Raw genomic sequence first — 26,566 nt, 5'->3', positions numbered from 1 at the left:
AATAATGTTCATTTTGGATGAATGAGTAAATACGTATTAGCTATAATTATTATAGCAATTATTATTATGCATGTTATTTTTGACTGGGTCAGACTATTAGCTGTACTTTTGCTAGTTTAAATGAATATTTAAAGTAGTCTTGAACTGAGATATGTATGTAAAGTTCTTATCATATTGACTGGCATATACCATGTGCGCAATAAATGAAAGCTATAATTATTTATTTGTAAACAGAGGAGATAAGGTTTTATACCCCACCCCCACCCTCCCAAAAAAGGGCAACATCCCAAGGTGTGAGGGGTTGAGTCTCTCTCCTAGGTGCTGAAGCGCACCAGGGACTGGCTGTACAAAGCCAGAGAGGTTACGTGGCGGCTCTCTTTAAACCTGCCCACACAGAGTGCTTCATGCCCTGTGCAGCCTTCACTTCTTCCCAGTCCAGTTTGACGTCTGGAACCTCATCCTCCGGCTCTGGATCCTTTCTCAAGGCTCCCTGGGGGGAGGCAACCACAATGGGCAGAGGACCACATTCCTCCCGGAATTCTACAACATGGAGACCCTTCTTATCAGCCAGCTGTTGATGGGTTTCCTGGGCAAGATCAAATTGAGAAGAACAGGTTAGGTCTATGAAGTACATCTGAACTTAAAGAGCAGGAACTTCTATAAGCCAGAGGGAAGTCATGTAAAAACATGTACAGCAGCGTGAGGGAACTGAAATACCATTTCAGTTGATCCTGGGTAATGTGTTTTATGGCTAAACTACGGTGACCTGTCATTGGTGGAGCCATCTCAGCCCATCTCCCCACCCCAAACTGGGATGGAGGGAAGGGCCCTGGCCTCTTGCTTTCCAAACCCTCCTAATTACTTGCCAAACTATGCCAAAAATTGAACTAGAATCTCATCAAGCCCTTAGATCTAACTGCCAATTCACAGGAAATACAGGGGATAGAAGACATTAAGGACCCCACAGGTTTTAAGTTAGGACCAGACTGGGAAACAATGTAAGATAAACAAACTGGTTTCTTAAACAAAAAAATCACAAGAAAACAAAAAAAGAAAGAGGGGAACCTACAGATTAAGAGACTTAAAAGACACAAAAACTTACAATGTATTGACCTTTTTTGCAACCTGATTCAAATTGTGTAAAAAAATAATTTTTAAAAAATCTGACAGATACATTTGTATGAACACTGGATATCTGATAATATGAGTTACTAATTTTTTAGTTATGATAATAGTATTATAGGGTATTTTTTAGTCCTTATCTTTTAGAACTACATACTGAAAGATTTATGGATGAAACAAATAAAGTCTGAGATTTGGTTTAAAACAACTGGGGCTGGGTGGGGGTGATACTGACAAGACTGGTCATGAGCTAGGGAGAGGGCTGTGGGGATTGATGATAGAGGGTGGCCATGGAGGTCTACAAACAGGCAAATAAATTTAGTAGATGGTTTATTTATAGTGTATTAAAATACCTGGAATGTCCAACCCCATGATCCCAGACTTCATGGCTGCCTTGTACTATTGTAATTCTATATATGTTTGGAATTAGAAAAGAGATGAGCTGTTTCATAAACAAAGAAAATAATTTAAATAGGTTTATCTTATAATCAAAGCTGTGTCACTTAAATTGGTGATTTTTTTTCTTTTTGAGTGGCACACTAAATAATGTATTCTTTTCATAATAAAACATGGGCTGTAATTACTGGCTTATTAAAATACTGAATTTTGAAACTTAAAAAAATCCATGAAGTACTTTTTTAAAAGGTAATTTTCATTAACTAACTCTTCAGTGGATTTGACTAACCTGATGCAGCCAGAGATAGCAAAGAATGCCCGAGTCCTCGGGTGGCCCCGGGAGAGCATCTCCAGCAGGCCCCATGGCATCGTGGTGTCAATGCACACAACGAAATACAAACTAGAACTTCTGTTGCAGACCCTGGGGAAGGGTTACCTGCTGGGAGAGCCCACGGAAGAGGCCCTTGGTGAGGTTGACCATGTTGACGGACCCAGAGACCTTGGCATACATGTCTTTGATGCCAATGAGCCGGCAGATGGTGATGATGGCCCTGTGGCAGTGGAGGCCATAACCTAGAAAAGGGGGAAAACCAAGTGAAACAAGCCTGCTGCAGCCACCCTGCCGGCTTTCCCATGGCTTTGGCATGGGTTTGGGGGAACTGGTTGGCTTCTGGCTTCACCACTTCCCAGTCGGGTGACCCTTGACAACTTAACTTCCATGATGACACTTATTTAAATGGGATGCTATAAGGGATTAAAGAGATTTATATGTATATAAATCTCTTAAACGCAGTGGAGGAAAAAACCCAGGGCTGCTATGAAGATTAACAGAGATGCCTGAAAATTCTTGGCACCCCCACACCCTTGTTAACTAGGGCCAAGGGACACATCTGTTTTCACCCTCCTTGGAGCAGAGGGTCCACTCCCTCCTCCTGGGAAAACTCTTCTCTGGCTTTGGTCCTGGATTTCCCTCTGGCTACTGGCCCGTCCATCTCTCTCCTTGCTGGCCTCTAAATCTTGGATGGTGTCCCCTTCAGCCACTTGCCCTACTCTTGTCCACCTGTAATCCATTCTCCAGAAGAGTTTTAAAAACATAAACCAAACACATCGCTCCCCATTTAAAGCCCTTCATTTCCCACTGTTCTCTGAATTAAAATAAAATAAATAATAAACACCTCCACACCCTACAAAGCCCCTCATGCCTGAACCCTGCCCTCATCTGGAGATGCACCCTCCTCGCGTTGGCTTTCCCACCTCAAGGACTTTGCATGTGGGGTTTCCCTCAGCTTGGAATGTTCTCCCAGCTCTGTCCCCTTGTCTCCTTCTCATCTTCAGAGTCCTTCTTTGACCACACTATTCAAGGTGGCATTGTCCCTTCCACCTCCTCCCCGACTCTAATGCAGCCTCCTGATTATGGCACTCGGGCAATCGATGAAACCTGTTTATTCTATGTTTCCCCTCAGTAGAATATGGGCTCCATGAAAGGCAGGATACTGTTTGTTCACTACTATGTTCCCAGAACCTAGATCAGTACCTGGCAAATGCTAGTGGGCACGAGGGAGAGTTAAAGGCCCCTAGTTTACATTCTAACATTTTTATTTGCCAGACATGAAATTCCACACACACCTCTTCTGCTTTAAGGCAGAAGATCTACTCAATAAGGTGGACATTACTGGCTTTCTAGCTTCTGATTTCTCATGGTAAAGAACTATCCCTTCTACCTGAAAGAACCAATTAACTGTAGACTCCATAACTATGCCAGATCATGCAAGAAGCACAGACTTGAGAGGGTAGCTAACAACAGGTAACAATGGGGTTCTTTGCTTTTCTGTGTGGACTTATCCACACATAGAACTTGTGTTCATGTGTGAACATAAAGCATCCACGTATAGATGTGTCCAGATGCATATACACCTAGACAGGTACACACGAAAGGGGGTGGAAGGCAGATTTTGGAAGGACCTGGGGGGTAGACTCTAGTGTGCCAATGCTCACTGGATGACCCTCGGCAAGACTCTCTCCCTACAGTACCTACTTAGTAGTGCTGTTGGTGAGCACCAGGGGAAGGTGCATATAAGACACAGCACTTGGACCACAGGAAACACTCCATGAATGGCAGTCATTGTTTTGCACATACATAAAAATCTATATACTAGCAGTCACAGTTCTATGGTAATTATTAATATTTAACAGTACTTTGCTTGTGAACACTTCCAGGCAGAGAATATGTCAAAAAACACTTGTCTGATAAAAGTTAAATTAACGTGTGTATATTTTGGGGGGAAACCCTTTGCAGCAGTGTCTATGGAACTGACTACTAGCCTGCAGCCCAAGTAGAAGTGTGCCACGGTTAAATGAGTTTGGGAACGTTGCATTCTCTATTTCCCTTGGGAGATTCATATTGCATAGCAGTAAATTAAAGACCACAACATTCATAAAGATGCACTTTTTTTTTGCCTTTCCCTAATCCAGTTCTGCCACTTGGCATCCTTTCTGGAGTAACACCTATTACTACCTCCTATGCATTACTATCATAGAAAGAGTAATACATAGGAACATAGTTTAAGAAATGCCTATTTGTACATGTATTTAGGAAATAGCTATAGAGTATCACACTGTTTTAACTTCAAAATCAGAGTATTTAACTCCAATACACAGGTAATGGTCTAGACTACACAGAAGCCTGAAAAATGCAGCTTTGATTGGAAGACAGGGAAGATTTAAAAAAAAAAAGGTAACTTCTGAAATTAAATTAAAATTATAGCAGTCATTCAAAAATCATTCAGATATCAATGTGTCTAAACCAACACTATCCAATGTAAATATGCAAGCCACGAATGGAAACCATACATGTAATTTTAAATGTTCTCATAGATGCATTTTTACAAGTTGGAAAAAAGTTAATTTTAGTAATATATTTTATTAAGCCAGTATGTCCAAACATTATCATTTCAAAATATAATCAGTACAATAATATTTTTGAGACAGTTTACATTCTTTTTGTTTTCGTGCTAAGTCTTTGAAATCTGGTGTGTATCTGACACTTGGAGCAGATCTCAATACCCACATTTTAAGTGCTCCATAGCTAGGCTGGCTAGTAGCTACCACATGGGACAGCACAGGTCTAAACCTTGATGTCCAAGTGTTCAACTCTTTTTCAAATGACAAAATACGTGTTTTTTTATCAGGCATATGAATGATTAGTTATGGCTTTAAAGCAGAAGGTATGTTCTGGTGCATTAACACAATTAGTACTGCATTTGATTTCTTTTTCTTATTTCCAAGCCATAGGTCTTGCAGAGTGGCATGAGTATTTTGATACAAAATTTTAAATATAATGTTTTGTCTCTTATGACCCAAAGGTTTTGAGATTTATTTACCTAGAGTCATAGAAAACCATTTTTTACTGTAGAACTATAGGCAAAATGCAAATTAGAATGTTTAAGAATCCTACACCCAGAGTCCACCAGGCATGACTGCCATAGCCTACGACCCTGAACCCGCCTTCCTGCCTGCTTGTCCACGAGACAGGAAGGGCCACCACTGCATCCCTAGTGCTTAGCATAGCATCTGGCTCACAGAAGATAGTCCCTCGATACTTGATAACAAGTAATAAATGACTAGAACTAAATAAGCTATAAGAATAGAAACATTTAACAGCATCAGTGAATTTTGTAGAAGGATCTAATGTTCTTACTCATACAAACCCTATTACTCACTCAATTGCTATTTCCTATTCACAATGTATTCTCTGCACCTAAAATTACTCCTAGAACATGCCTGTGCTCCCAGGAACCTGTGTGGCTTGATTATTTCTTTATTTCCCCAGGAGCCTCATCCTTCTTAAGTCTAACTGAGGCCTTTCCATTTTGGTGCTTTCAAGATGAGTTCAAATAAAGATGGGCAAAAATAGATGAGAGAATGGAATTGTTATAATTTCTCTGCTTTATCCTCTACAAATTTTAAGAGTATTTTAGTTACCTCTGGGTTGTTTCTTCATCTTGATAAATGTCCTTTTATATCTTAAAGAAATATCATGGAATACTGGAGGGTAAAAACATAAACACAAGAATTAGATGTGTGGCTTTAATGTGACCTTGCAAATATCACAAAGCCACCCATACTACCCTAAACAGGCAGCATACGTTGACCAAGAATGAATGACAAACTCTGATTTCAATCATTTTACTAACCTTCTCAGGAGATTAGGTTTGTTTTCATATTTTATATATTTGTAAGAATGTAGTAACACACAGAAACATAAAAATACTCATGGAGATATATTGCCACACATATTTTAAGTAGTGTAATACTGCAAATTTTAAAAGAAAGATTAATACTCACTCGTATGGTCTTCATATCGTTCTATGTAATGCAAATAGTGAATTGCTTTATTCTTTGCCTAAAAGAAAGAAAAATATTTCTCTCAAATTTATTATTGAAATTTACATTTTCTCAAGGATTTCAAAAATACTTTTTATAAAATGATTTATTATAAAAAATTTCATTTATGCAAAAATTTTAGTATATGCTTCTAAAAAATAAGGACTTATTAAAAAAAACCCACAACCACAACAACACTATCACATCTAAAAAGAGATTAACAATAATTTCTTACTATCGTCAAACATTCTATCAGTGTTCAAACTTCTACAGCTGTCTGATAATTTTGGTAAGCAATCATAAATCTGATAAAAATGATGAAGAACACAAGTACTTCTGAAACTGCTTTTTATGATATAAGTAACCTTTGACAACAGAACTCAGGGGAAGATTCTGGAACAAATTATTATTGTTTTATGGTTCCCACAGTGTCTAACACAAAGCTTATTGATCTTTTACTGAGTGTCAACAAAGAAAAAACTGTACGTACTTTTCTGAAAGCATCTATCCGTTCAGTGGCTTTCCCAAGGGCAAAACCTTTAAATAAAAAAGCAAAAATATGAAAAGGGATATAAATTTGGCACATAATGTGGCTTTTACCACATTTCAAGTTTCATCTCCTACTATTTCATAGTACTTCATCTTTCTACCACCCACAAAAAACCTGCTATCCAAAATTAATGACAAAGCATGAAGCTACAGAGATTTGCTTATCTGTTCTGAGGCATTCCAGAAATACTACATGTGGACATATTTATGAAATCTAAGGTTAGATGTATAACGTTACCTTTTATAAATCTCTAGATAAAACTAAATATCCTGAGTTTTTTTAAAAAAACTATGCTGTAAATTAATATGGCAAATGATTTGGGATGTTTTTGAAAACAGGCAAAAATGACCAAAAAGGGTAAAAAAAACTATACATTGCTATAAACAAAAACCATGATTTCACTGGAACCTCAAATGGAATTCAGATTTCAATTAATCAGGAAATAAAATGAATGATGCTTTGGTTTGTGAATGCTTAACCCCATCAAATGAGGTTTATCACAAGTTACAGAAATGCTCCCCTCATTTGTTGCCACTATTAATTATTTAGCCTGAGGAATGTATTTTGTTTTTAAATTATACACAGGGAAGTAATATAAGACAATACTGCTCCATGAGCTACATAAGACTTCTGAGACCTGAGACAAAAGGAGCTATAGATTCTAATTCCTACTTTAAACAAACAAATTACACCATGGAAGTCCTAGAGGAAAATATGGATTAATTTATTAATAATCTTCAAATGAAGGCTTTCTAAGAAGACACAAAACCGTGAGAAAAGACTGATAAATTTGCTATAGAAAGGTTTAAAACGTCTGTCAATTTATAACTGTGTGGAAAAAAATTAAAAACGAAGTCAAAATATCCGATAGACAAAGGGCTTATGTCCTTAACTTATAAAGAGCTTGTACCAATCAATAAAGAAAGGAATAATTACCCAGTTGAAAAATGGGCAAAGCACATGAACTGACAGATCTCAAAAAGGAAATAACAATTGCCAATAAATGTAAAATGGCACCCAAAATCTCATAATTAAAGAAATGCAAACCAAAATTGAAAAATATGTTTCATACTGACAATCAACAAAGTTTGATAATAACCAGGGCTGGCTGGCAAACATGATGGTACAGATGAACATAAACTGATGCAATCTTTTGGCAGCACAATCTGGTAATACTTATCAACATTTAAAAATGCATGTCACTTTAAGGTAGCAATTTCTCCTTTTTATATACTTGTAAAAAATTTCCCCTATTTATTTATATACTTAAAAAAGTACAACAAATTACATGCAAAAGAAGCTCATTGTTTTTTATAAATAGCAAAAAATTGGAAACAACATAAATATTCAGCAATAGGCAAAAGGTTACAAAAATCATCCATACAATGGAACACTATGCAACCAGCACAGACAATGAGGGGGAATCTGCTTATTTTAATAGAAGATCTTTGCTTATAATACTAAGCAAGAAAAGGAAGGTGTAAAATTATGGCTGTAATATGATCCCTTTGTGTAGACATTTTTAAAGATTTATGGTGATAATATGAATACAGAATTTCTGGAAAGATACAAAAGTAATATTAAATATGATTTCCTTTGACAACATACTATTCATATGGATTACTTTGGTTTTGAAAGTGTCAGTATGGGCTAACTAGGCAGTTTTCCAGTTTTCTTTTCCTTCAGCATGCATGTATACATTTCAAAACCAGAGGTCCACTCTTGAAACTTTAAAGAAAAGTATGAGGAAAAAAATTTAAATAATCAGCAAACCTACTAATTAGAGTAAACACTATTAACGTTTTCAGTGTATAGTCTTCCAGTCTTTTGTTTGCATATAAACGTATTTTTTTAAAAAATCATAATGGATTAGAGCCTATTGGGAAAAAAACTCAAAAATGAATATATTATACAGTCTTATATGCAGTTTTTTTTAAAAACTTAGCATTATTTTCTAAGTAATTTTCCATAATTCTTTAATGGCTACAGAATATTACCATTGTATGGCTACATTGTTTTTATAACCATGGCCCTGCTGAACCAGTGTTTTTGTTACTACTGCTGAACTACTAATGTTTTTTCCTCTTAATTTTTCTCTATTATATATAATACAATAATGTCTTAAGTCTTTCAAAATATCCTGAGGAAAAAGTAGATGCAGAAAAATCTATCTTTCTTTTTTCTCTAAGGGCTTTCATGGGTTTACAGAGTTTATGAGCCCACATCACTTAAAGTTTTAATGAGCAGAAAAGGTCTGGCCAGCAGCGTGAACTCCTGGCCTCCACGGCACAGCCTGGCCTCCGCCACCACCCCCCTGCAGGCATCCCTGTGTCCCATTCACCTGCCGCTCCTTTTCCATTCCCCACAGCAACCAGGACACGGACTGATTTCTTTCTTCCCTCTTTTGCTGTCATATTGAAAACATTTCTTACCTAAAAGGCAAAATGTCTCATAAATATTACACCTTAAGAAAACTCTGACGTAGGGAACTGGAGGGACCTGCCTTCCTTAAACATGCACATGTGGTGAAAAAGGCACATTATCCTCCAACTCTGTGAGCACAAGCAACAAATTTCAAATGAAACCTCCCTCTGGACTGTTTCTTCAGGAATAAAATGGAAGTAAGATTTTCTCTTCCTATTCACAGGGTTATTAGAAGGTTCAACTGATAACCTTTAAAGGAATTTGAAACTATACAACTCAATATATCTTATCTTTATTTTGTTTATTTATTTTGTTTTTTTAGAGACAGGGTCTTGCCCTGTTTCCCAGGCTGGAGTACAGTGGCCCAATCATAGCTCGCTGTAATCTAGAATTCCTGGGCTTAAACGATCCTCCCATCTCAGCCTCCTGAGTAGCTGAGACTATCAGCGCACCATGCCTGGCTAATTTTTTTATTATTTTTTGTAGAGACGGGATCTAACTATGTTGCCCAGGCTGGTCTTGAACTCCTGGCCTCAATCCTCCTGCCTTGGCCTCCCAAAGTGCTGGGATTACCAGTGTGAGCCACTGCACCCAACCACAATATACTCTATCTTAATGAATGTACCACAGAAAGAAAAAAAGAGATGTTAAAATAGGAAAAAATGTGCACCTTAGAAATGATGAAATGCATAGAAATAATTAGCATAGGGCTCAATCTCTATGCCAAGGATTAGGCTCAGGTAAGAACAGACAATTTGGAAATAGCTACTTACTCTGAACTATAGGAAAATCTATTTTTTTTTTTGGTGGGGGCATAATTAAAAGGCCAGGAACTATGTACTGTTGACACAACTCCTTATGTGGCAGCTGGCTCTGTGGTTCATAGTGGCCCCTTTCCCATAAAATGGGGTTAAAATAAAAGCGAGCTTGAGTCCACTCCCATGGATAATCTTACAGAAAATCACCCACATGTATAAGAATTCAAAGGGATTAAATTTCAAAAGCTATAAGCTGGTATACCAAAGACATAATACTTATAAACAAATTCTAAGTTCTATTAATGCAATTGATATTGAAGAAACAATATACATATTCAGAGAGGCTCAATCACAAACTCAATAAATGATTATTCCATACGGTGCTTAACACTGATTAAGTATGCAGTGCAAGCTCAAAAGCAAGTTGACTATTTTAGAGAATGCTCTGGAAAGTGACTGCAGTTTACTTGATACGGGCTTCAGTTTTAAGAACAGGATATTCACTGCACCTCTAAGCTTTCTACCCCTGCCCCATGGCTCCTCCCAATCTCAGCTTCCTGAAATGAGTGCTATATACAGCTCATTTATAATTTAAGGATAGATTGCTAGCACTACTTTAGTTTTAGAAAGGAGGAAATTTAAACCTAATCTCCAAATTCTGTAATTAACAATACTACCGAAGTTGCCTCGTCATGAGATCTCGATCTGGTACCCCCCGAAAAGGGCAGCAGTCAGGAGACCCAACAAGAAGTAACTGAAATTAAAGCTGCACTATTTCCTTACCCAAATCAGCTCTGCGTCTCAGAAACAGCCGTGCATCAAAGGCTTTTCCTCACAGTTCTGCTTGCCCTATCCCTGCCCCACCCACCCCAACCTATCCAAAGGCTTAATTGAGTATTTAATTCAGCGAGCCTACCTCAAGTATCCTGGTATCAAAATCCTCATATGTTTCTGTAGGGAGAAAATAACAGATGTACAGATTAAATGTGTCTATATAATCAACACATGAAAACATTTTTCAACACAAGCACCATCACAGACTTTTAAGTGAGAAAGAATCTCGGATCTTTTGGTGCCACTCTCAAGGCCACACCCCAGCCCCCCATCACTAGAGACTGCTCTGCCCCTGATTCATAAACTCGGTCACTTATCTCCTCAACTGCATCCTCCGCCCCCTCCAGCGCTCTCACTTACTGGCTCCTTAGCACCTCCAGACCCTCAGTCACTGCTGTCCCTTCCAGTCCCCTCCAATCTTCACGGCCCCTCCCACTCCATCAAGACACCACAGTCCATCATTTCCACCAGATCTTTTCAATGTCCCCAACTTCCTCACCCTTTTCTTGCTCTGCCCCCCTATCCTGGCCTGAATCAACGCAGCAATGCAGCCGCACTTGGCCTGCTGGATGTAGCTGGAGAGAAGCCCAAGCAAAGCACACACAGAAGCCACTAAAAAGTCATGGTTTCCAATTCAATCAAGTTCTACCTCCGCCTGTCGGCCTTTTATGTTTTTTTAGTTAGGTCTCTCTCCGCTCACTAAGCAGCCAATTCAAAGTCTTTATGTTCTTTTATTCTTTTTAAACCTTAAATATAAAAATTTTCAATCATATAAAAATATTATAGCACAGCAGAATGAAAGCTTATGTATTCATCAGTCAGCTTTAGTAACTCATAGCCAATCTTATTTCCTCTAAATTCTGCCCAATTCCCACTCCACTGGGTAATTTTGAAGCCAGTCCCAGATATGCTACCATTTCATAAAGAAATATTCTGGTGGCCAATGCTCATCAATGCCCTCATCTCATTTTCAGATGACTCCACCTCTTCCTTACACATGAACTGCAGCCACCAGACACCATACAACACCCTCACCTGTCCACTACCAACAATATAGGCTCACCTGAATCTATACCCTGCCCTTCCTTCTGTCAGCAAGTTAGCCCATTTATCTAGACTCTGGATCTGGGCCCTCATTAGGGACTTGAATTTTGTTCTCTCCATCCCATACCTGCATCCCTCAACTAAAGCATTTTGCTCAGTTCTAAGCATGTTTGCCTGAATCGCTCCATCTCAACCTCTCCCCTCCTCTTTAAGTCAAAATTCTTAAGAAAGCAACCAAACTTTTGCCTATTTCCTCTTCTCCCAGTCATTGGCAAGAACAAGTTTTTCCGATGATTTTTACTTCTTTACATGTTCAGGAGAGGGGGAAAAATTTTGTTTTCTAATTTGGCCTAAGTATTATTAACTTTTGTTTCGTGTGTGCTTTTATGAGGTTTAATGACAACTATTTGATTTGTTGACTTCTACTGTTGAAACAGCATCCCCAAGCCGTAATGCTCTATACGTACTCCTGCAGCCAACTGTGTTTGGGAAACACTGCATCCTATAAGCAGATCCTATAGATTCACAATGCACATCACATTTAAGGCTTTGAGAAGCCACCTAATAAAGACACTAGGAACCCAGTGCTTTCCAGCCTATTGGAATACTTCTTCATTATTATGGACCTCTAACATTCCATAAAATACAGTTGGGATAATAATGTGATGCTCAACCTTTTGTGGAAAAAGGCAGTCTAAACAAAGAAATAAATATCCTTTTAAGGAAATTCTAAACTACAAGTATTCTCTCTGTCACAAAGGTAAGCAAAACTAGGACTCTGCTACCTCCGTTGGGACCAGGGTCAGGAGGGCCAAGACTGATGCCGCCCCACGAATTCCCGCTCCATCCTCGCTCCCGTTTAACCTTCATCTTCCTCTTCCGGTCCCACTCTTCTCTCTGCTGGATCAAGTCAGCCTCTATCTTCTCCTGCTCTTCCTTGCTTCTTTGGGCAATGGTCTGCACTGCTCCATTTTTCATAAGAGGGACATTCAGACCAGGCCACAGGAAACCAGAACGCCCTGAAGGTTTAACAATATAAACAAGTAAGAATTTTAAGAAAGCATTCATTTTTCAAGTGTTAAAATGCCAGGCAATGTGTGTACAGGTGACGACACACTGTTAGTGGGAATTTAAGCTAATATCATCACTTGGGCAGGTCACTTGCCACTATCAAAATCTTAAATGTACTTACATACCCGGATAGCTAGTAATTCCACTTCATGGTATTGCCTAGAGAAACACTCACAGACAGGTACAAAGCACATGTGTGCTTGGATAAGGATGTCCACTGAAATGTTATTTGTAAAGGCAAAAACTGCAAGTAATCCAAATGTCCAGCAGTAGTGGAATGGTTAAATGCACTATGGCACATCCAACATATAAAACATTCTGCACTAAACTGAAAGAACAAGGTAGCTCTCTAGCTTCTGATATAGAATGATTTCCAAGATCTATTACTGAGTGACAAAAGCAAATTATAAGACAGCATGGACCCTATGATATGAGACTAGTAGTTTCCTCAGGAAGACAATGGCACTAGGGGAGACAGAAGGGGGGCATCAAGGGGGACTTTAGGTTTCTCTAGAATCTTTGCATTTTTTTACTGAGAAGGTATTCATTCATATGTGATTCTTATTTAAAAAGTGTTAAAAAATAAACTAAGATACAAGGTAAGTTTAAAGAAAAACATGCAAGTACACATATGATGCTAGAAGTGCGGTGCAAGGTGTTTTCTTTATTCCTGAAAGGTTATTACTATCAAAAATGATCTGTCAGCAACCACAGTACAAAATGGACTAATTTAAGTACACTGCACTATTTATATTCTTCAAAAAGCATGAGTATAGGCCGGGCGCGGTGGCTCACGCCTGTAATCCTAGCACTCTGGGAGGCCGAGGTGGGCGGATCCTTTGAGCTCAGGAGTTCGAGACCAGCCTGAGCAAGAGCGAGACCCCACCTCTACTAAAAATAGAAAGAAATTATATGGACAGCTAAAAATATATATAGAAAAAATTAGCCGGGCATGGTAGCGCATGCCTGTAGTCCCAGCTACTCGGGAGGCTGAGACAGGAGGATCGCTTGAGCTCAGGAGTTTGAGGTTGCTGTGAGCTAGGCTGATGCCACGGCACTCACTCTAGCCTGGCCAACAGAGTGAGACTCTGTCTCAAAAAAAAAAAAAAAAAAAAAGCATGAGTATAAACAATCATGTGTTCTAGGGGTCAGCAAACTAAGGCCCACAGGCCAAATCTAGCCCACCAATGTTTTTGTAAATAAGGTTTTACTGGAACACAATTATGCCCATTCAATTATGTATTGTCTATGGCTGTTTTTGTGCTACAACGTTAGAGTTGATTAGCTGCAAAACAGACCACTTAACTTGCAAAGCTGAAAATATTTACTATCTTCCCTTTGCAAAGAAAATTTGCCAACTCTCCATTTATTTTATCTTCTTTCACTGAATTGTAAGCTCTTTGAGGGCAGGGACTGTTATAAGAGATGCCACACAGGGATATTCAGTGATTGTTGAATGAATAACTGAATGAACGAATCCCTTTCTATGGGATTTTCCTCCCCTTGAATTCTGGAGCAATGAGGAAGTTACTTGGTTAAATTCTAAAACCATATGTTTTGATCCTTCCAGTTTGTAAAATACCTATAAAACCTGGGGGGAAAAGTTTAAAAAGCATTTTAGCTGTTTTTTTAAATAAGTTTACCTTCACCAATGATCTGACCCCTGTTCAAATCCTTTCTTCTCCTTTTCTTAGTTCTTTTGCCTCTTCCTTTTCTTGCTCCAGCACCACTCTCTGCTAGAGCACCTTTCCATAGCTCATCTGCTGTCACTGTAATGAAACAGGGTTTTTATTTTTTTAACTCTGTAGTTTTCAAGTAATGATCTACGGTCTCCTATTGAATAAGAAGTCCAGAAGCAGCCAGGTTTACTCATATCACTATGGTAATAAAAGCAAAATTAAATCATTCTTTGTATATATCACATAGGTACATTTAGAAAGCCAAAAAGGAGACAATTCTGTTACTTTCCCCCACAAAAGACAGCCAACATTTAAATCCCAGTTATTTACTAGGAGGTTTTTTCCCTTGACATTTATCAATTATGACATAGATCTCTTCCCTGTCCTCTTGCCTCCACTATAACCAGTAAGATAATCAACTATCCTTCCTAAATGCAAGTTTCTTAGTCCAAATAAGAATCAACACTTCAGTCCAGGTGCGATGGCTCACACCTGTAATCCTAGCACTCTGGGAGGCCGAAGCGGGTGGATCGTTTGAGCTCAGGAGTTCGAGACCAGCCTGAGCAAGAGCGAGATCCCGTCTCTACTAAAAAAATATAGAAAGAAATTAGCTGGACAACTAAAAATATATATAGAAAAAATTAGCCGAGCATGGTGGCGCATGCCTGTAGTTCCAGCTACTCGGGAGGCTGAGGTAGGTGGATTGCTTGAGCCCAGGAGTTTGAGGTTGCTGTGAGCTAGGCTGACGCCACGGCACTCACTCTAGCCTGGGCAACAGAGCGAGACTCTGTCTCAAAAAAAAAAAAAAAAAATCAACACTTCAATCTGAACCCATATATCTGGAACAGAATCTATGGTTATAAAATCAATTGTTCCTTATAAATTTATTTAATAAAGAATCAGAGTGACACAAATACTGTATTAGTCAAAAATCTAAGATACATATATATCTACATGCCTGAATTACTAAACATATTTAAGAAGACAAATGAGTACCTTCATTCTCTTCTTATGAACCTTAAGGGGTTAAAAATTCTACATTGTTGCTTCCTAAAAGACCTTACCTTGATCCTCCAGGTAGATAAAATAAAAAGGGAAAATTTTTAGATTTATAGTATTTTTAAATGCTTTATATTCACTTTTTCAAAACACACATATTACAGCTGGTCTTCATAAGTGGAGCTCAGAAAAGTAAGATTCTACATCACATGCTGCTTTGTACAGCCCTGATCAGAACAAAGGATTAAGTTCAAATTTTAGGCCAACATCAATTCACTTAAAAGGACCACAGTTTCAAAATAAAAGTAACAACCTCAAACTACACTCTCATTAAAGATTTGATTGCCTCAAAACTGCTTTGGTACGTATAAATGCCACTGAAAACTTGAAAGTTCACTTGTAATGGAGGCATACTAAAAGGTCATCAATTACTGTTTCCTTCACTTAGGATCAGAAGTAAATTACTCATTAAGACTAAAAGGGATCCTAGACCAAGGCAGGAGGATCGCTTGAGGTTGGGAGTTTGAGACCAGCCTGAGCAAGAGCAAGACCTTGTCTCTACTAAAAATAGAAGAAATCAGCCAGGCATGGTAGTGCAAACCTACTAGCTGGTGGTCCCAGCTACTCAGGAGGCTGAGGCAGGAGGATCATTTGAGCCCAGGAGTTTGAGGTTGCTGTAAGCTAGGTTGACACCATGGCACTCTAGCCTAGGTGACAGAACAAGACCCTATCTCAAAAAAAAAAAAAAAAAAAAAACTAAGAGACTCAATTTTAAAAAGAACCTGACATTGAGACAAAACTGTAAAAGACTGAATTAAGAGTTTAGCTCTTTTTTTTTTTTTACATATTATAAGAGGAAAATAAAATTTCTAACTACATTTGAAAAAGACAGCAAGTTATTGGCCAACTTTTGAATACCATTATGCAATTTAAAATGTTTTAATCCATTTTCAGATTATAAAAGTTATCTTTAAAAATCTGGGAAATAGAATATAATTATACTCCCATTACCACTATTAGATCAGAACGTATATTCTGCCTTTTTCCTTATACATGCATGCATACAGGAGTACATATGTTTGTTTTAAACTGTTTCACTGAAATTATATAAATGTACAATATTGTATCTTATCTTTTTATTTAATATTACATTGTGAGCCTTTTCCCATATTCTTAAATGTTATTCATGAACGTGATTTCTGAATGACGGCAAGTTGAATTAAGTTTTTAACAGAGATTTTACTATTTTTACATCAGGTCTAAGATTCTAATAAACCAAAAAAGGCTAGTTAGAATAGATTTACTGTTTCAACTCTTTCTGTTATTTTCTGGAAGAGTGTAAGTAACAGGTAGGCTAATATATACACCTGTCAACTATCATAGTTTTAAAAAATAAGGTTCATCTTTTACATATATGCACACAACATACACATAAAATCCATAGTGTCCAGTTTGGTGTACTGAGTTATTACCACTCTCTTAATCATGCTAAGGAACACTAAATTTGAATAGAAGGGATTTAAATGGTAGACCCTCTATAGCAAAGAGATAAGTTTACAAGTACAATGTTAAATATTCTCAGGAAATCTTAATGAGTTTTGAAAAATTGTGTCTTTTTATTTCTTAGAGATTTAGAAAATAAAAGACTATTTCCTACTAAAGCAGCAAAAACTAGCCCCAGTCTAGTTTCAACTGAGTTCGCCCCATTGGAGCTAATCTCAATATGACTTGGGAGCAATAAACTCACAAGGGAACTGAGTCATATAATTGAAGATGAACATAGGCTAATGGAGAGAGTCAGAGGCAGGTGTGGGACATCCATGAAGGGAGGGGTCTCAGAGGATAAGGGGCACCTCTAGAACAAGAAAAGTTAGAGGAAAGGCTTTTTAGAACAGGGAAAGAACTGTTAAAAAATAAAAATCCCCAAGACCTGTAAATTTAGTATGGCCTCTAAAATATATTTTATATTTTTGGAATACAAAACTCTTAGAAAAAATTGGGGCTATGGGCACTGAGGGAAGAGACTCTTCAGGCCCCAACTCTATCCACCTCTCTTTTCACTGCACCTAAATCTGCAGGCATAACTAAGCCTACGTTACTTAATCCCCCATCACCTGATCCTCTTTTCTGCATTGCTACACAAATGGCCTAGTTACTCCAAATTCAAGTGATTTGTCTCCACGCAAAGAAGTACTCTAGGGTCATAACCTTGCACTGGAGAAGCCTAGGGGAAAATGTGCAATATACTGTTGCATGAAAAAGTCAGCAAACCTAGTTTTTCATAGTAGGAGGAATGCAGGTGATTTTCTCCTTTTTGAGTTTCCTATATTTACTTAATATTCTAAACTAATCATTAATTACCTTTATAATCCTAATTTCTTTTAATCTGCCTAATGCTGAATTGTGAATTCAATTGCCATTTATCATCTGAGGAGCTAATTTCAGTTCAGATTAAACTCTTCCAAACACCATGACAAATAAGAATAGCACTGGAGAATAATAATTCCTTAAAATTAACTTTTCCTGATTAGATATTCTAAATCCTCAACTGAGGCACAACTGAAAACGTGTGTATTCTTGGTATAAACCTAGAATACAGCAGGGGATCTAAGCCATGAATCAACACCCTTTAGGCCTTAGATGCCCTAAATGAGGGGATTAAAGTAAAGTAGTGCTCCCTAAAGTATAAGTACAACTGGTACCATGTGAGATAATTCTAGGAGACACATTAAGGAACATTTTTATTTTAATATACATCATAACTCATCACTAAAGTGTTAACTGTGGTCATTCAACGTACATTTAGTGAAGAAACTATACAGTCTATACTGCTGGCCCACGAAGTTACTGGGAGAAGAAACACAGCACTGTGTCTGCAGCGCGTGGCTCAAGCTGGTGTACCGACGGTTGTCTCTGGTTGCCAACGATGACAAAGGGCCTGTAGGCAGATAGGTAGGAATAAAAGTTTGAGTTAGATGCTTCCTGGCTGTGGACAAACACTGCCACCGCCAAATAATCGTTACTAATAAAAATGTCACTTTTAAGAATCAGACTTTGAAAAGAGTCTTTCTTTAGAAAATGAAACAAAATTTTTGATCGATAACAACTTAAATGCCCGCCCTAGTTGGAGAAGTTATAGTTGATCCACACAATGGACACAGCTGTCTAAAGAAGTAGATCTGTCCAAACCAGGGTTTCTGTGCTGCATCTTCCAGCCTGAGTTCAGCAGTCTACTCTGGGCAAATGGTGCCCTCTGCTGTACGCAGCCAGGCAATGGACTGATCTAGAAAGACCTGTAACTAACCCAGTCAGAGCAGGTACGGGACAGCATGTAGATTAGCCTACTCTTCATGTTTCAAAAACAAGGAGGGGGCTGTGAATATATTTATTGTATAGACTAACTCCAGAAGTATATGCAAGAAACTGCTAATAACGGCGTCTTTAGGAAGAAAACTGACACATTGAATATTGGATACGAGGGATTTACTTTTCTATATTTTTTGGAATTTTTTTCACCATATGAAAACGTTTTTAAACAGACATGTCTTAGAGGCAGCCATTTGATCAATCCCACGGGATGGTGGTGTCTGGGAGAGGGCAGGGTGAGAAGAATCAGCGGATGAGAGGAAATGGGAATACTGCTGACAAAAACAGGGCAAACACTCTTGAGCTTTGCATTTCAATCGAGAGGCTAATGACTACAGGACAAGTGATGAAGGGAATTAATTAAAACAGCCTTTGAAAGAAAAAAGGTTATTTAAGGGCATTGGGCTTGAAAAATGGAAAACCAAAGAGTGAAAACAGCCATTTTCAAGTCTATGCAAAGTTATGAAGACAATAGTAACAGCTGCTTCATCACCACACAGGGCCACACACTAGAAATGACCCCAAATGGCAATAAGAATTTGGTTAAGCACAAGTGAGAAAAGCAATATTAAATGGTTGCAGTAACCTATTAAAGTATCTCCACTGCACACAGACACTAAAAAATAAAGGAGTAATCTCCTTTTAATCACTAAAGATCACTTAATCCAAACTTTTCATTTTACAAAATAAGAAACTTAGGCCTACGAGGTTCGGGACTTGCCAAAAGTCACAAGACTAGTTAGAAGATGGGATTTAAACACCAATTCCAATTCCATATTAATTACTCAACTGCATGGAGGCCAACCTCAGGTGACAAACTGAGGCTACTCTAGACCCATGAGCTCACATAAAGAATCAGTCAATAAAAAGTAGATAGAAAATACTGGCTTTTCATTTTAAATATATTCAGGACTTCCACTGTCATTCCAAATCCCCTTATCTAGGACACATTTTAGCTTTTCTTGTATGCTCCTTAATTTTGAACAAAATATCTTATTTGATACTAATTTAATCTTGCATTGTTTAACATTATAATCTTTGATATACTTCAAGAAGTATAAAAATCACTATCAGATTTAGAATTCTTTAATCTTTTTCAAAAGACTGAAATACTATTCACAGATAATACTGTACTTAACCTAAAAAGGTCCAATTATCAAAAGTAGAAAGAAACTGACTTCAGAGTTTAGAAATAGTTACTTTTAATACACTGTTGCTACAACTGACTTTAAAATGTGATTTTTAAAAGAGGAGATGGCAGCAGCTTGTGTTAAATCACTCAGTTACAGATTATCACCCATCCATGAACAACTATCATTTTTGCTCTGAGCCTTTGAATTATTAATGTCAGACCATGAAGTCTCTGGCTCCTTGAGTTCAAATCGGGCTAAGCCCAGGAAGACCCCTCATGTGGGTTTCTTCAAAGACACAAAGTCTGCCCTCAAGGGTTTCATTTCAGGTTTTAACAGTTTTCACCATGAACTTCTTCCTTCTAATTTAAGTTTCTTCTATTAAATCAAACCAGTAACCAGTGATGTGTATGAGAGGTTTTATAACAATTATTGCTATGTTTCTAACCAACCTGTTGCAGCATTTAGAAAAATATAGTAATAGGTACTAAGGAAACTAAGCAGTATTTTAAAAACAAGGCAATTATTAATTCTGGGAAAAAGAAAATATTGTAGGAAAATGTAATGATAGAATACTACCTAACTCAGCTGTGAATATATATATAACCTTAATAATGAAAACACTGCCCAGAGATTCAAACAAAATTGTGCTTGTAACTGTATCAGGAGAACATAGGGACAACGGAGTAAGAGTTAACTTTTTAATTAGATAACAATGCTAATAAAAGAAAATATATACAACATATTTGGAAATACAACCAGAAGAAAACTGAAAGAATTGAAAGTGTCACTGGATGATGGGGAGGGGCAGGAAAGAGAATTGGTTTTAAGATATAAACCTTTTTTTTAGGCCAGGCGCAGTGGCTCACACCTGTAATCCTAGCACTCTGGGAGGCCGAGGCGGGCAGATCGTTTGAGCTCAGGAGTCTGAGACCAGCCTGAGCCTGAGCAAGAGCGAGACTCTGTCTCTACTATAAATAGAAAGAAATGAGCCAAACAACTAAAAATAGAAAAAATTAGCCGGGCATGGTGGCACATGCCTGTAGTCCCAGCTACCCGGGAGGCTGAGGCAGGAGGATCGCTTGAGCCCAGGAGTTTGAGGTTGCTGTGAGCTAGGCTGATGCCACGGCACTCTAGCCCGGGCAACAGAGCAAGACACTGTCTCAAAAAAAAAAAAAAAAGATATAAACCATTTTGTATTCTTCAGAAGTTCAATATTTTAAAAAACAATACAACAATTCAAAGTAAAGACTACTATCCCTAATCTATAGATGAGGAAACCAAGGCTCCAAGGAGTGATGTTTGTACCTGGCTGCAAAGACAGGAAGTGGCAGAGCAGAGAATTCTGCTGTCATTCCAGCAGTCCGCTCTGTGCTCTCCCCACCCAGGGCCTTCTCCGGGGCTACTCCCTCAGCCAAGAGTGCTCCTCTCTGGCTTTCCTCACAGAAGCCTTCTCCAGGCCCCACATCAGCTCAGGTAAGGGACACTGCCTGGCTCACAGGTAAGGGCAAAGGAAGTAGTTTATGAATGAATGAATCAACCAATCAACAAGCGAACAGATAAGTAAAGGGAAGAGCCCAGGTCTGCCAGATTCCTCTGCAGGACCTCTCAACCAAGGTGGAAAGTATCTCATAGGTGCAGTTAAGACAAGGAAAGGGAATAAGACTAAAAGTAAAGCCTCGCACTCAATACGAGATTTCAATTCTGTCCTAACCATAGTCCCTGTGGGAAAAGCAAGATTCAACAGATCACAAGTACAACATGGGCTCAGCCTGGATTGGCTTCCTTCCTAGACAGTGACTAAAGAGATGGCCTGTCCTATGGCAGTGAAAGGCCTGTGTTACATACAAGAAGACACCGCGGTATCCAGACAGCTCAGGTCCCAGCCCTGCCATTTACAGGCTGTGTGATCTTGAACAAGTCACTTAGCCTCTCAGAGACTCTCTCTACCATGTATAAAATAGAAATAATAACTCCTTCATAAAAACTGGTGTGAAGAGCCAGGTGTGGTGGCTCACACTTGTAATCCCAACACTTTGGGAGGGCGATGCAGCAGGATCACTTGAGGCCAGGAGTTCAAGACCTGTCTGGGCAACACAGTGAAACCCTGTCTATACCAAAAAAAAATTAGCTGGGTGTGGTGGAACATACCCAGGAGCTCAAGACTGCAGTGAGGTATGATCACGCCACTGTACTCCAGCCTAGGTGACAGAAAGAGAACCTGTCTCCAAAAAAAAAAAAAACCAAAAACTGGTATGAGGATTAACCACTATAATATGCTTGAAGCCTAATTAATACACAGTAATCACTCAATAATAATTATTTAGCTATTACTTTTTAAAGTCTTGAGCTATAACAATTGCAATCATAAAAAATTCAAAAAATACTCTTGAGACCTTATGAATTTCCATTATAAAGAATGTGCTTCATTCATTTACATTGTTAAAAACTACAGAAACTAGTCAGGCATGGTGGCACATGCCTATAACCCAGCTACTTGGGAGGCTAAGGCAGGAGGATCCCTAGCCCAGGATCCCTGGGCTAAAACCCAGGAGTTCAAAGCTGTAGAGGCTTGTAGTGAGCTATGATCGTGCCACCACACCCCAGCCTGGGTGACAGAGGGAGACCCCCTCTCTAAAAAAATAAAAAATTAAAAAAAAAAAAAAAACTACAGAAACTACTCTAACATTAAATCTTATGAGAAAAGGTAGTTAGATAAATGAATCTTACCATTACTGAGAGCAGTCTTCAATGCCAAAATGGAAGCTGCTGGAAAGGCATTTAGGGAAAGCTGCCTGGACCATAAATGAACTGCAAAAAAAAAAAAAAAAAGATACATTTCTACATGAAAAGGAACATTTTAAACAGGAACACCTACAGAATATTTACATCTATAGAATAAAAGAACTAAGACAAGTGAATGAGTAATTTCTGGGCTCCATGACCACTTGCCACGTAGATGACATCACATCACACCTCACCTCCCTTCACCCTCACATCCAACCAGTTAGCAGGCCCTACAGAGTCTCCTCAAAAATTGATCCACTATCAGCTGTACCCTCTCCTATGGCCTCACTGCCCCTTCTCTGTTCAGGCCTTATTGTCACTCAGCCCCAGGTAACAAGTCTCCAAATAGGTCCCCACGTTCAATCTCTCCCCCTCTAATTCACCTCCTTTCTAAAATAACAGGTCTGGTCACTTCGCAGTCCTGATGTATTATTCTTTGCCTCCCTATTGCCTGCAGAACAAAGTCAAAACTACTCAGCACAGCCTACAGGGCTGCCCCAAGGTTCCACACCGGCCTCATGCCCACCTCTCTCTCTCCTGTCCACCCTCCCTCTGGCCATGCCAGACCTACAGTTGGTCTTGAACCCACTCTGCTCTTGCACACTTCGGTGTCCCTACCAGGCTCTCCTGGTTTGTCTGAAACATTAACTCTCAGTGAAGCCTCTCTGATTTCACAGTGCTCCCCCTTTCCTCTGGAGCCCTCACAGCACCAGGCTCTGCCTGTACTGTGTACCCCTTCACACAATGAACAGGTTCTGACAGCATTTATGGGCAAGTGATTTTTGACAGGGGCACCAAGACCACTCAATGGGGAAGTAATAACATTGTCAATAAATGGTGCTAGGATGGTACTGGACAACTGGATATCAACACACAAAAGAAAGAAGTTGGAGCCCTACCTCACACTATATATAAAAATTAATGTGAAATGGAACAAAGATATAAAGGTAAGAGCTAAAACTATAAAACTCTTAGAAGAAAACATAGGGGTAAATCATCCTGACCTTGGATTTAGCAATGGTTTCTTAGATAAGGTACCAAAATCCACAGAAACAAAAAGAAAAAACATTAAGTCAGACTTCATCAAAATTTAAAACTTGTGCACTTCAAAAAACACCATCAAGAAAGTGAAAAGAGGGCCGGGCGTGGTGGCTCACGCCTGTAATCCTAGCACTCTGGGAGGCCGAGGTGGGCGGATCGTTTGAGCTCAGGAGTTCGAGACCAGCCTGAGCAAGAGCGAGACCCCATCTCTACTAAAAATAGAAACAAATTATATGGACAGCTAAAAATATATATAGAAAAAATTAGCCTGGCATGGTGGTGCATGCCTGTAGTCCCAGCTACTCGGGAGGCTGAGACAGGAGGATCGCTTGAGCTCAGGAGTTTGAGGTTGCTGTGAGCTAGGCTGACGCCACGGCACTCACTCTAGCCTGGGCAACAGAGTGAGACTCTGTCTCAAAAAAAAAAAAAGAAAGTGAAAAGATAACACATAGGACAAAACAAAATTTTTGCAAATCATGTATCTGATAAGGGACTTGTATTTTGAAAATATAAAGAATGCTTACAATTCAACAGTAAGGACAACCCAACTTAAAAATGGGCAAAAGATTTGAATACACATTTCTCCAAAGAACATAGATAAATAAATGGCCAATAAGCATGTGAGAACACGCTTATTATCTATAAGGGAAATGCAAATCAAAACCACAAATTGATACCATTTCACATCCACTAGGATGGCTATAATCAAAAGGACAGATAATAACAACCGTTAGCAAGGATATGTAGAAATCAGAGCCCTCATACACTGTTGGTAGCAATGTAAAATGTTACTTTAGGAAACAGTTCAAAAGTTAAACGTGGAGTTCCACTTGATCCAGTAATTCCATTCCCAGGTATATACACAGAGAAAAGAAAATGTATGTACACCCAAAAACACTGCATACAAATGTTTATGGCAACATTAAACATAAGAGCCGAAAGGTGGAAGCAAGCCAAACCATGAATGGATAAACAAAATGTGGTGTAGTCATTCAATTGAATATTATTCAGCCATAAGGAAAGAAGTACTGATACAGACTACAACATAGATGAACTCTGACAACATTATGCTAAGTAAAAGAAGCCAGTCACAAAAGACAACATATTACATTATTCTATTTCACCAGAATGTCCATAACAGGCAAGCTATAGTGATAGGAAGTAGAGGAGTGGTTGCCTAGGGCTGGGGGCTCAGGGGGAGCATGGAGGGTGGGGTCAGGTGGTGATAGCTTAAAGGTACAGGTTTGCTTTTTGGAGTGAAGAAAATGTTCTAAAATTCATTGTGGTGATGTATGCACAGCTCTGTGAATATACTAAAAACCACTGAACTGTACACTTAAAATGGGTGAACTGTATGGTATGTGAATTATATCTCAATAATGCTGTTTACAAACAAACAAAAAGCAGGCTTTGGAGCCAGGCAGAATGAGTGAAAAATACGAAAAGTCCTGCTAGTCTAACCTTGAGCAAGTTTCTCAATCTGTGTGCCTTCGTTCCCTCATCTATAAAATGGGAATAACAACATCTACCTCATAGAGGCATTGTTAATGAACGGACGAAAATACTTTAAAAAGGCCCTAGATATAGTAAGAGCTCATGAAGGAAAGCTACAACAGCTAGGTGCTATTTGAGTGGGGCCTTGAAGAAGGAGGAGATGGTCACAAACCTGGACAAAAGACTGTTCACATCAGATTTTCCGCCAAATGATTTCAGGTCAAATTTTGCAGCAAAATGAGTTACAAAACAGAAAATTTCGGTTTTTAGGGGGTCTTTGGACTTCGGAATTACAAATGCCAGATTGTGGACTTAACAGCAAAATACTGCAAATAGAAAAGGCAAAGGCAAAGGAACGAAGCGGTTCCTAAAGGCAAACGTTAGGCTAGAGGACAGCCGGTAAGCCATTTCTCGGGTTGCACACAACCAACAAGGGGAGAGAGGAAGGGCCATAACAGCAAAAGTAGACAGTCCAGCCCTCCGTCTTTTTAAATAAGGCCACCGATTTGCCGGGAATCTAAAATGATCGTGGCTGATCCTATTGGTCTCAAACAGGAGGGCCGCTCTTTCCTTTTCCAGCTTCTCGCTGGCGGCCCTCTCCCTTGAACCCCATGCCGACATCACTAATGAACCTGTGGGTCGCTCTCCTCGGTTAAGCGATGCCAGCCAATTCCCGCCCCTCTTAGCCGAGCACGTAGGAGCGGTTTCGCAAGCTGAAAGGAACCTTGGTAAATGGTGTACAGTTCACCCTCACTTTACAGACAAGAGCTCCCTAACCCAGAGAGGGAGAGGACGCGCGCAAGGTCACACAGCAGGCTCGGGCAGGACAGGAGCCCGGCGTGCTGAGCCAGTGGCTGCGGCTCCTCGCTTCCCTCCGTCCGGGCAGCTGCAGACCCCGGGCGAGCCCCCCGCTGCCGCCCGGCTCAGAGCCCCAGCTCCCGGCATCCTGGCTCTCACCCGCCGGCCCGCCGCACAACGCAGGGAAGCGGCCCGCAGCTCGCACTGCCGCCGCCATGCTGGAGCGCGAGCAGTGTCTCGGCAATCTGACCGGGGCCGCCTTCCCCACCGCCTACCGCGACTGCTTCTGGTCAAACTGCGGGCATGGGCCTGCGGTTGAATTCTCGAGACCCGAGGGCCACACCGCACGCCAGGCCGGGGTAGGGGTTGCCGGAACAGGCCACAAGGTAGGTTGAGTCCGGCGCAGCTGCGGACAGCCCCGCGGGGGTCCTCGCGTTAGGACCCGGGGGCGGGGCTAGCTCCCGAGGTTTTCGCCCGAGAGCGGAGCGGGGAACCGGCCATATCAACCTGGAGGCTGGCGTGGGGCATCGAGGAGGTCCTTGGGAGGGGTGACCTCGGAGTTACCTGAGCTGACGCTGCGGACCCTTGCGACGTGCAGACGTGCGCGGAAAGGGACCCAGTGCAATGAGGATCCAAGGGGTGAATAAGACAGACAAGGAGGGTAGAGGAGTTTCTTGTACCCAACTCCAG

General features: G+C 39.7%; 1 protein-coding gene across 1 annotated transcript; it reads right to left on the bottom strand.

The window, feature by feature from the left end:
- Nucleotides 1-199: 199 nt before the first annotated feature.
- MRPS5 (mitochondrial ribosomal protein S5) lies at nt 200-26,255 on the bottom strand. The gene is made up of 12 exons (XM_069494331.1): nt 26,036-26,255; nt 22,487-22,567; nt 18,061-18,198; nt 14,226-14,351; nt 12,297-12,530; nt 10,550-10,584; nt 8,793-8,883; nt 6,392-6,438; nt 5,863-5,920; nt 5,500-5,562; nt 1,955-2,091; nt 200-586 (listed from the first exon to the last, which is right to left on the bottom strand). The coding sequence occupies exons 1-12, from the start codon at nt 26,091-26,093 to the stop codon at nt 362-364; spliced, it is 1,293 nt and encodes a 430-aa protein (XP_069350432.1). The 5' UTR covers nt 26,094-26,255; the 3' UTR covers nt 200-361.
- Between the last annotated feature and the right edge of the window lie 311 nt (nt 26,256-26,566).

Source organism: Eulemur rufifrons, chromosome 19, assembly GCF_041146395.1.
Source record: "Eulemur rufifrons isolate Redbay chromosome 19, OSU_ERuf_1, whole genome shotgun sequence".
Taxonomy (NCBI): Eukaryota; Metazoa; Chordata; class Mammalia; order Primates; family Lemuridae; genus Eulemur; species Eulemur rufifrons.
Note: the sequence above shows the minus strand (reverse complement) of the source record. Positions and strands in the feature narration are given on the sequence as shown.